This window comes from Schistocerca serialis, chromosome 7, assembly GCF_023864345.2.
Source record: "Schistocerca serialis cubense isolate TAMUIC-IGC-003099 chromosome 7, iqSchSeri2.2, whole genome shotgun sequence".
Classification (NCBI taxonomy): domain Eukaryota; kingdom Metazoa; phylum Arthropoda; class Insecta; order Orthoptera; family Acrididae; genus Schistocerca; species Schistocerca serialis.
The window spans coordinates 479,156,908-479,169,002 of NC_064644.1; the positions used below are offsets into that span (position 1 = coordinate 479,156,908).

Sequence of the window (12,095 nt, forward strand, 5' to 3'; positions counted from 1 at the left end):
CCCTGACCCAGCCGGGAATCGAACCTGGGACCCCGTGCTCGGGAAGCGAGAACGCTACTGCGAGACCACAAGCTCCGGACTAAACATGTATGAAACATGTATAAATCGCGTCTAAATGCTATGGAATAGGCCGGCCGCGGTGGTCTCGCGGTTCTAGGCGCGCAGTCCGGAACCGTGCGACTGCTACGGTCGCAGGTTCGAATCCTGCCTCGGGCATGGATGTGTGTGATGTCCTTAGGTTAGTTAGGTTTAAGTAGTTCTAAGTTCTAGGGGACTGATAACCACAGCAGTTGAGTCCCATAGTGCTCAGAGCCATTTTTTTTGCTATGGAATAAAAACAGAAATAACAAAATCGGTTTTCACTGCAAAGAACGTTGGGCGTTTCGTATAACGTTGAACTATTAATACACTGGTTTCTCAACCTGTTGATAGTTTCACTTTTTTAACTAACTGGTTGCAACAGCAAGCGTCAATCACATATGAACCGAAGAGGTAACTATGCCGAGGATTGATTAGTAAAAATTGTGAGTTGTATTCCTTTAATGCTGCGTTATGATATTCAGGTGAAATCAGAGATATCACTTGTAGGCAGTCGCACTAAGAATGTAGATAATGCAATCGCAGAAGACTCCGCTGACGAGTTCAGAAACGATGTGCGCTCTGCATGATACAGACTTCGCTGATAGCCATTCGCGATTTTCAACTACATGATAGCATGTGCTTACATAAAACTGAGGCTGCTTGCTTATTACTAGCAATAAGCAACTGCTTTCCATCCCCGAACCGTGACCTTACGCTCTGACAGGTTTCATCAAAATCAATCAGCTCGGTAGCAATAGACAATCGGTTTACTATGGACTTGTTCTTGCGCTGGATAGAAAAGCAAAAACGGGGGATCTCCGTTTATAAACGAAACGCCTTTTTCTTGCTCCTTTACAGCTTGAAAGAAGAACGATGAAGATGTTTGTCAAACACTCAAATCTGCAGGCCATTATATATGTGCTGGTGTCCGCAAATATAAGGATGTGATTTTGACACCAAAAAATTACAAAAAGTCCATACAGTTGGCCGAAAAGACCCCCTCTCCTCCTGCTTGTATGCATGGTCGTGAGCGTGTGTTCCATGCTTTGCCGGACTTCGCTGAAAATCTCACTTCTGAAAAACAGTAGGTACGTTTTTCCAGTACAACGTTGTAAGAAATACTGATCGAATGATTCCATTGCACACGTTATTGCCGATCAAAAGGATCAGTCAAACAAAAAAACAAATACAAAGACCATCTGTAAAGAATAATGTAAGTAACGGTGTGTGGCACTATCAGGAGTCAGTACACAGAATTCATTTCGTAACTCGTTAACGAAGGATTTTCGGACTCAAATCCATGTAGACTTTTTGTAAAGTTTTGGCGTCGGGAACACATCCCCACATTTCTGGATAACAGTTTATAAACAGTGTCATTTGCGAAAATCTGGAAACGTGTAGCAGAACCAACGAAGGTGTCAGAACACCAGTACATGGTGAAAATTAGGGACAAAAAAGAGCTGCCAGCACGCAGAACTACAACTACAATACATCATTACGCAAAAAAGGAGAAAAACAAATCCGGATAGCTACAGAGGGATTTCCATTTTTGGATTGCACATATAAAGTCTTGTCAATAATTCTGTAGAATCGCTGTAAAGACTAGCATGAATAGAAAGTAGGAGAGACCCATTGAGGAATTAGACCCTGGACAATGGCATGGAAAAGGTAATCACTTTGAAATCTGATAATGGATGTCTAGAACAGATGACACAAAGAAGAAGTAATAACCTTTCCAGACTTCAAAAAAGCCTAGGATTGTATCCACCGATTGGAAATATTAAGGAATTTCGGACTTCACTCCCAAATGATAAAAAATGATAAAAATGTACACACAAAGGTTAAACCCAAAATCAAATTCAAAGGAGAATTATCTGAGCCGTTTAAGATTTAAACAACTGAAGACAGGGTGATGATCTATCACCACTAACTTTAACTGTGTGTGCTCTGGAGTACCTGATGAGACAATGGTACCAGGGAAGTCCTAAGAAAATACAAATTAGAACCAAGAAAGACCTAATTAATTTAAATTTCTCAGGATTTGCAGATATCTTAGAGTTACTAGTTAATAACTCACAAGAAGCCAGAAATAAAATAACAAGCCTGCAAAATATAATACGAAAATCTGAGTCCAGGTATCTTTCGTAAAAACTAAGATGATAACAGATGCACTATTAATAAAACGGGTAACAGTAAACATCAGAGAAATAAAAATAGTGAATCACTTTAAACACCTAGGACAAATTATATTAGACAACTTCAACGAAAAATCTGCTCCACAAGAAAGTATTAATAAAATGATTATAGTGTTAATGACTAAAATGGTCTACAAACAATAAGAAATGCCTACGAATCGAAACGAAACTTAATAAATTAACAATCCAGTCGCTCTGCTGGAGATAACATACACAAGTGAAACTCTTTCAAAGTCATTCAGAGAAGCAGACTCGACAAATATCTAGAACATGTATATATTAAAAGCAGGTATTATAAAGAGGGACAACGGAGGATATTTCGAAATGAAGTGGTGTGCGTGGAAATGGAATCTATTAGATACGCTACACGTAAAAAGGGTATATATTTGTTTGACCATATCATTAGGAGACCAGAAACCAGATTAACGAGAACAATTATAGAGAAACTCTGGAATGTGAAGCAACAAATAGGATGGACCAAGGAAATTAGAGACGATATGGAAGAACCGGAAATAGTCCTGGATGATCTGGAAAATAATACAGAAAATCACAAGGAACTGAAAAACAAGAAAAGAAAGTTTAAACCAAAAAAAGAGACAAACGACACAGAGTGAAAAGTGTAGTTGCATGCCGCAGGACGGAAAAGATCACAACGGATCAAAAGATACTGAGCAATTCGAAAGGAACGAAACATGCACTTGTCATAGATAGTGACCAGCAAACGAATCTTATCGGGAGCTCACTGTGACACACACACACGCGCTCACACACACACACACACACACACACACACACACACACACAAACACACACAGACAGAGAGACAGAGACAGAAGACAGAGAGAGAGAGAGAGAAAGAGAGAGATAGAAGGAAGGAGAGAGAGAGAGAGAGAGAGAGAAAGAGTGAGAGGGAGGGAGGGCAGAGAGGGTAGTGAGTAGACTAGGGTGCTTACCTTACAGTGGCAGCTCTGCCGGTACATGAGGCGGAAGCCCTTGCGCTGCTTGGGGGTGACGCTGTCCCAGGGCAGGTAGAGGTCGCACAGGTTGATGTGGGCCTTGCCGCCCGACAGCCGGCCGGCCAGCACGTACGTGCGGTTCGTCTGCAGCCGCACGCCGCACATGCTGTCGTGCAACGACGTCCAGATCTTGCCCGCAGACAGCGACACCGCGTCCTTCTCCGAAGCCTGCCGAGCACACGTACAGAAGTAGTGTCACAGTCACTTGCACGGCAGCGGAGTTCAGAGTCCGAAGCGGACGGTTCCTGCCCTGTCACTGTGTTACAGCACTTACCAAGATCTCTCAAAAACTACGCTATAGTCTTACACTTATACACGCTGTTAAGGTAGAGATAAGCAAACAGTTACCCCTGCATGCAATTTAAATACGCCGGATGCAAAATTATACACCGCCAGCAGACATAACGCAAATACACTACTAGCCATTAAAATTGCTACACCACGAAGATGACGTGCTACAGACGTGAAATTTAATCGACAGAAAGAAGATGTTGTGATATGCAAATGATTGGCTTTTCAGAGCATTCACACAAGATTGCCACCGTTAGCGACACCTACACCGTGCTGACATGAGGAAAGTCTCTAACCGATTTCTCATTCATAAACTGCAGTTGACCGGCGTTGCCTGGTGAAACGTTGTTGTGATGCCTCGTGTAAGGAGGAGAAATCCGTACCATCACGTATACGACTTTGATAAAAGTCGGATTGCAGCCTATCGCGATTGCGGTTTATCGTATCGCGACATTGCTGCTCGCGTTGGTCGAGATCCAATGACTGTTAGCAGAATATGGAATCGGTCGGTTCAGGAGGGTAATACGGAACGCCGTGCTGGATCCCAACGGCCTCGTATCAGTAGTAGTTGAGATGACAAGCATCTTATCCGCATGGCTGTAAAGGGTCGTGCAGCCACGTCTCGATCCTTGAGTCAACAGATGGGGACGTTTGCAAGACAACAACCATCTGCACAAACAGTTCGACGACGTTTGCAGCCGCATGGACTATCAGCTCGGAGACCATGGCTGCGGTTACCCTTGACGCTGCATCACAGACAAGAGCGCCTGCAATGATGTACTCAACGACGAACCTGGGTGCACGAATGGCAAAACGTCATTTTTTCGGATGAATCTAGGTTCTGTTTACAACATCATGATGGTCGCATCCGTGTTTGGCGACATCGCGGTGAACGCACATTGGAAGCGTGTATTCGTCATCGCCATACTGGCTTATCACCCGGCGTGATGGTATGGGGTGCCATTGGTTACACGTCTCGGTCACCTCTTGTTCGCATTGACGGCACTTTGAACAGTGGACGTTACATTTCAGATGTGTTACGACCCGTGGCTCTACCCTTCATTCGATCCCTACGAAACCCTACATTACAGCAGGATAATGCACGACCCCATCTTGTAGGTCGTGTACGGGCCTTTGTGGATACAGAAAATGTTTGACTGCTGCCCTGTCCAGCACATTTTCCAGATCTCTCACCAATAGAAAGCGTCTGGTCAATGGTGGCCTAACAACTGGCTCGTCACAATACGGCAGTCGCTACTCTTGATGAATTGTAGTATCGTGTTGAAGCTGCATGGGCAGCTGCATCTGTACACGCCATTCAAGCTTTGTTAGACTCAATGCCCAGGCGTATCAAGGCCGTTATTACGGCCAGAGGTGGCTGTTCTGTGTACTGATTTTTCTGGATCTATGCACCCAAACTGCGTGAAAATGTAATCACATGTCAGTTCTAGTATAATATATTTATCCAATGAATACCCGTTTATCATCTGCATTTCTTCTTGGTGTAGCAATTTTAATGGCCAGTAGTGTATTATGTAACATCGTCTCTAGTCTCGATAATGCCCTTAACTGGGCGAGGAGGGGAGTCCACAAGTTTCGTCAGATACGCCATTTGCGGCTGAAGCTACTTACTGATAATTACATCCTGTACAGCCACCAACTGCGACGATGTTAACTGCTACGTTTCACCCCCCCCCCCCCTCAAATAGTCCCAGACATTTTCTATGACACCATGATGCAGCACAGGGTGACTCAGAAAAAAAAGAACACATTTACATTGTTTGTTAAAAACTGTAAAAGATAGAAACACACTGCGCATGCCACTGGATAGACGAATAGTCAAAGTTCTGATACAACTGCGCTGCTGTTTGTGGCAACGTGGGGTCTACACGACAAGAGAAATCATTTTTTTGTGTTGGAAATTGCGCGAAGTCAGTCCATTGTTCAAGAGCAACGTGCATTCCACCACTGATTCAGCAATCCCTGCAGAAGCAGTTTTATCACTGCCATACAGAATTCTTCGAAGTTGAATTCGCATGCAAAGGGAAGAGCACTGGTCAGCCACGGCATGTCGAGCGTATCTGAGATCACACGGAGCCCTCCAAAGTACACAAGACGGGGAGGTCAGGAATATCAGATTTCTCAAATAACTGTGTGGCGTGTTCTGAAACGACGCCTGCATATGAATCCTTCAAGCTGAAGTCACTGCAGTAACTGCGTCCCGGCGACCTTAACAGAAGGTACGAATTTTGCGTTTCAGTTCTCCAGCGTATCGCAGAGGACACTTTTTCCGATCGACTCTTACCGAGCAGGATAGCACTGTGGTTGTCACTGACCAGGCGTAACACTCGCCTCAACACCACGGTAGTTGGGATCGTTTTCCGACCACTGTTCTTTTGCCATATTTCATGGCTCCGAGAGGTAAAAAATTCCTTGTTTACCCGATGGACAGTCCGCACCGATACATCAACAAATTCGCCGTGTGGTCATGGGCACGTAAAAACAAGGTGGCTCTTCCCTGTCGTTCTATCACGCCTGTACGTCGATCCATCTTACTGCACTGATTCCATGCCCCCGACTGGCAAATGAACTCCACTCCACTGCCATGACTTGTCAGTGATGAGGGGTCATATGACAGCCAAGTTTAGCTCTACACCAGCCTCGGCGCCCAAAGCGATCAGTGTGCTCTTTAAAGCGGTGAGTAATATTTCGTACAGTGCTTTATTTCCCGCAGGACTGGTAACTCGAAACTTCAAACTGCTACTACCATTTCATTCTTCTTGAAGCTGCTACTAGAAAGGATATGGGGGAAAAGGCATGATCACAACACTCAGTACGAAACTTTCAATCTGTAGCAGAGTGTATATGGCAGTGGAACTTCCTGGGGAGAAGTTCTTATCAGACTGGACCTTCGATACTGGCCTTGGACTGTGGGAGGCAGACACCACGTTTTTTATAAAGAGCACCATGCGCTTTATATTAATTACAAAAGTTATTATTTCCTTTCCAATCTCTGTACAATGCACACACTGCAAAGATAAAGTTCCGTTTTGAAAAGGTACAGTCATCAAAAGGAATAATCACAAACATGGAAACATTCATTGTTAAATTCACCATTACCCCTGAGGGTTTTGTCAGATGAGCGTGAATAAATAACTTCGTAATTTCTTCTAATTTCAGTGAAGTGTCATAGTGAAGTAAGACCAAAATAACTATATATAAAATATTTCTAACATCAACTTAGAAGCAGCGCAGTATAAAACGATTTACAAAAAAAAAAAGAATGTAATGAGGCCAGATGTACCACTATGATAGTTCCGGATACGTCACGTGATAGCACAATAAATAAATTGAATTATTGTACCTTAAGTTTCAGTACTCTACAAATTTTATAGTAAACAGCGAGTTAATCCTTGAAATCAATGAATCAAAAGGAAACTGACTGTTAATTCATTGACCTCAACTTCGCTCACACAGAACAGTTCCTGTTGTTTTCACACCATTCTCAGTTCTAATCACAAAGCAAGGATATACTTTGAGGAAAGCTAACACAAAAATAACTGAAATGCGGATACTACAAACTGCTGGAGCCAGAAAGTGCTTATGTAGTCTGCAGGTGGCAGCCGTATCCTTACCTTGAATATCCTCTTGACCACTGTCCGGTAGACGCGGTCTCTGTCCGTCACGATTTCCTTCTTCACTCTCGTCAGAATCACTGCAACACACAATACGTCCCGTCACTCCGATCGTTATACTGATACAAGCTGATGATTACAAAAAAAGGTAACATCTACATATCGCAATTAATACTGTAAATGGAGCATAACTAACTTGGCTTACAGCTGCCATTATTGGGAAAATGACTGCAAATACTTATAGTTCGCGATTTGCGTAAAACGAAATTAATGCGACGGAAAATACATTCCCATCAAAGATAATGACGTAGTACATTTCTTGCGGTCCCTCTGATTCTAGACTATTTACAGATGCTAAGTAACTACACTCCTGGAAATTGAAATAAGAACACCGTGAATTCATTGTCCCAGGAAGGGGAAACTTTATTGACACATTCCTGCGGTCAGATACATCACATGATCACACTGACAGAACCACAGGCACATAGACACAGGCAACAGAGCATGCACAATGTCGGCACTAGTACAGTGTATATCCACCTTTCGCAGCAATGCAGGCTGCTATTCTCCCATGGAGACGATCGTAGAGATGCTGGATGTAGTCCTGTGGAACGGCTTGCCATGCCATTTCCACCTGGCGCCTCAGTTGGACCAGCGTTCGTGCTGGACGTGCAGACCGCGTGAGACGACGCTTCATCCAGTCCCAAACATGCTCAATGGGGGACAGATCCGGAGATCTTGCTGGCCAGGGTAGTTGACTTACACCTTCTAGAGCACGTTGGGTGGCACGGGATACATGCGGACGTGCCTTGTCCTGTTGGAACAGCAAGTTCCCTTGCCGGTCTAGGAATGGTAGAACGATGGGTTCGATGATGGTTTGGATGTTCCGTGCACTATTCAGTGTCCCCTCGACGATCACCAGTGGTGTACGGCCAGTGTAGTAGATCGCTCCCCACACCATGATGCCGGGTGTTGGCCCTGTGTGCCTCGGTCGTATGCAGTCCTGATTGTGGCGCTCACCTGCACGGCGCCAAACACGCATACGACCATCATTGGCACCAAGGCAGAAGCGACTCTCATCGCTGAAGACGACACGTCTCCATTCGTCCCTCCATTCACGCCTGTCGCGACACCACTGGAGGCGGGCTGCACGATGTTGGGGCGTGAGCTGAAGACGGCCTAACGGTGTGCGGGACCGTAGCCCAGCTTCATGGAGACGGTTGCGAATGGTCCTCGCCGATACCCCAGGAGCAACAGTGTCCCTAATTTGCTGGGAAGTGGCGGTGCGGTCCCCTATGGCACTGCGTAGGATCCTACGGTCTTGGCGTGCATCCGTGCGTCGCTGCGGTCCGGTCCCAGGTCGACGGGCACGTGCACCTTCCTCCGACCACTGGCGACAACATCGATGTACTGTGGAGACCTCACGCCCCACGTGTTGAGCAATTCGGCGGTACGTCCACCCGGCCTCCCGCATGCCCACTATACGCCCTCGCTCAAAGTCCGTCAACTGCACATACGGTTCACGTCCACGCTGTCGCGGCATGCTACCAGTGTTAAAGACTGCGATGGAGCTCCGTATGCCACGGCAAACTGGCTGACACTGACGGCGGCGGTGCACAAATGCTGCGCAGCTAGCGCCATTCGACGGCCAACACCGCGGTTCCTGGTGTGTCCGCTGTGCCGTGCATGTGATCATTGCTTGTACAGCCCTCTCGCAGTGTCCGGAGCAAGTATGGTGGGTTTGACACACCGGTGTCAATGTGTTCTTTTTTCCATTTCCAGGAGTGTATTAGATACAATATGTGAATGGTTCGGGTATTAAAGCTGAAGCGTGCGCGCCCACACAAACACACACACACACACACACACACACACACACACACACACATACACACATACGAAGGGAAGTGGCGTAGTCGTTAGCACACTGGACTCGTTTCCGGAAGCATGACGGTTCAGATCCGCGTCCGATCATACCGGTTTCAGTTTTCCATAACTTCCCTAAATCACTCCACGCAAATGCCGGGATGGAACCCTTCAAAAGACACGGTCGATATTGTGTTCTGTCTCTAGTGACATCGATATCGACCAGACGTCGATCTCTACTCTTCCTTCATTTCGTTCTACAGTATACTCTTGCTTATCTAAAATATGTAAATCAACAATAATCTTCACTTTCACAAGTAATCCAACTTTTCCAAAACAGCATAACACTGCGGATACTAAACATCTTGCGCAAGAGCTCTCTGTACGAGGGTCACACTGAACGTCACAAGTTGCTTAATGTTACGAGTACTTCTTCTTTGTCACCGCCTTGTCCCGTGTCTTGAAATCGACCATCCTAATCATATGGCGCAGTCTAACCCACTGGCAGTCATCGCCCTCGCAAGACTTCTCATCTCCACAGCACTTTGAATATTCGTACCAGCTGACCTGACGTCTTCCTTTCCCCTTTGTGTGCGCTTTTCCACAACTAGGTTCATATTGGGACGGCTTTATAGCTACCTCTCATAAATTCGTTGCACACCTTGTCTTTCAATGTTTCTTCTCCAGGCCATCGCAACATGGTCATTTTTGTTGAATGGTGCTTCCATTCGCGAGTCGTTTTTGACGCTCAGTCTTTACTGACAGACAATACAGCTTGCCTCACAGCTGCTTTATAAATTTTTTCCTTTGGTTTTTATGGGTATATTTACATAGTACAGAAATCCTGAAGGCATATGCCACCTTCTTCAAATATATGTTATTCTATCACTTTTGTCTGCTTTAATTGATCCGTCCCCTGGTGTTACTAATCCCAGATATTCAAAACCTTTAAGCTTGGATTGGTAGCGTTGTCTAGCTTAATATCTGTGGTTTATGTGGCAGTGGAGCTGAAGTTGCACATCATTAATTCGGTCTTCGTAAGCCATTTCTTTCTAATGCCTTCCCTCATTGCTCAAGATTCTCTCGAATTTTGTGGATGTTTATTAGGTATAATGGCTACATATGATCATGCAAAACACTGTAACTCCGTATCTTTGTGGTTAGGTAAGTCATTACAAAATCAAACTCTAATGGAATGACCGCACATTCCTCACTGACAATAACATTAAATTCTAAGTTGCGAAACTTTTGATGCAAGTTTTAATATTGTTGTACATGTCAATGATAAGTCGTCTGTAGAGTATATGCACTTAGAACTTACCATATCATTGCCATCGTACTCGATCAAATTCCTTTTTTATAACTACAGACCAACAAAATACACTCCTGGAAATTGAAATAAGAACACCGTGAATTCATTGTCCCAGGAAGGGGAAACTTTATTGACACATTCCTGGGGTCAGATACATCACATGATCACACTGACAGAACCACAGGCACATAGACACAGGCAACAGAGCATGCACAATGTCGGCACTAGTACAGTGTATATCCACCTTTCGCAGCAATGCAGGCTGCTATTCTCCCATGGAGACGATCGTAGAGGTGCTGGATGTAGTCCTGTGGAACGGCTTGCCATGCCATTTCCACCTGGCGCCTCAGTTGGACCAGCGTTCGTGCTGGACGTGCAGACCGCGCGAGACGACGCTTCATCCAGTCCCAAACATGCTCAATGGGGGACAGATCCGGAGATCTTGCTGGCCGGGGTAGTTGACTTACACCTTCTGGAGCACATTGGGTGGCACGGGATACATGCGGACGTGCATTGTCCTGTTGGAACAGCAAGTTCCCTTGCCGGTCTAGGAATGGTAGAACGATGGGTTCGATGACGGTTTGGATGTACCGTGCACTATTCAGTGTCCCCTCGACGATCACCAGTGGTGTACGGCCAGTGTAGGAGATCGCTCCCCACACCATGATGCCGGGTGTTGGCCCTGTGTGCCTCGGTCGTATGCAGTCCTGATTGTGGCGCTCACATGCACGGCGCCAAACACGCATACGACCATCATTGGCACCAAGGCAGAAGCGACTCTCATCGCTGAAGACGACACGTCTCCATTCGTCCCTCCATTCACGCCTGTCGCGACACCACTGGAGGCGGGCTGCACGATGTTGGGGCGTGAGCGGAAGACGGCCTAACGGTGTGCGGGACCGTAGCCCAGCTTCATGGAGACGGTTGCGAATGGTCCTCGCCGATACCCCAGGAGCAACAGTGTCCCTAATTTGCTGGGAAGTGGCGGTGCGGTCCCCTACGGCACTGCGTAGGATCCTACGGTCTTGGCGTGCATCCGTGCGTCGCTGCGGTCCGGTCCCAGGTCGACGGGCACGTGCACCTTCCGCCGACCACTGGCGACAACATCGATGTACTGTGGAGACCTCACGCCCCACGTGTTGAGCAATTCGGCGGTACGTCCACCCGGCCTCCCGCATGCCCACTATACGCCCTCGCTCAAAGTCCGTCAACTGCACATACGGTTCACGTCCACGCTGTCGCGGCATGCTACCAGTGTTAAAGACTGCGATGGAGCTCCGTATGCCACGGCAAACTGGCTGACATTGACGGCGGCGGTGCACAAATGCTGCGCAGCTAGCGCCATTCGACGGCCAACACCGCGGTTCCTGGTGTGTCCGCTGTGCCGTGCGTGTGACCATTGCTTGTACAGCCCTCTCGCAGTGTCCGGAGCAAGTATGGTGGGTCTGACACACCGGTGTCAATGTGTTCTTTTTTCCATTTCCAGGAGTGTATTTTGTTTGTATTCTCGAGATTTCTCCATCACCAGTCTTATTCCATAATCATCATCCGTATTTCCTTTTCCTGCACCGAATCCAAAATGAACCTTTATTAATGAGATAATTTTTTTTAAACAGGCGGTTTTCAAGGACTCTTTCCCAATTTGCAAAGGCATGAGATGTTTTCATTTATGGACTTTTCTAATCTCTGACTGTCATGG

The 12,095-nt window shown here is 46.2% G+C and overlaps 2 protein-coding genes across 4 annotated transcripts in view; one reads left to right on the forward strand and one right to left on the reverse strand.

Annotated features, from left to right (window-relative positions):
* Positions 1–12,095, forward strand: part of LOC126412127 (synapsin) — an 861,195-nt gene that overhangs the window by 351,857 nt on the left and 497,243 nt on the right. The window lies entirely within an intron of this gene.
* Positions 1–12,095, reverse strand: part of LOC126412129 (metalloproteinase inhibitor 3) — a 332,484-nt gene that overhangs the window by 14,534 nt on the left and 305,855 nt on the right. For all 3 annotated transcript variants that reach the window (XM_050081569.1, XM_050081571.1, XM_050081570.1), the window contains 2 exons: positions 7,219–7,298; positions 3,230–3,460 (listed from right to left, as the gene is read on the reverse strand). In XM_050081569.1, the coding sequence (XP_049937526.1) occupies positions 3,230–3,460; positions 7,219–7,298 (311 nt within the window). The remainder of the gene's footprint in view (positions 1–3,229; positions 3,461–7,218; positions 7,299–12,095) is intronic.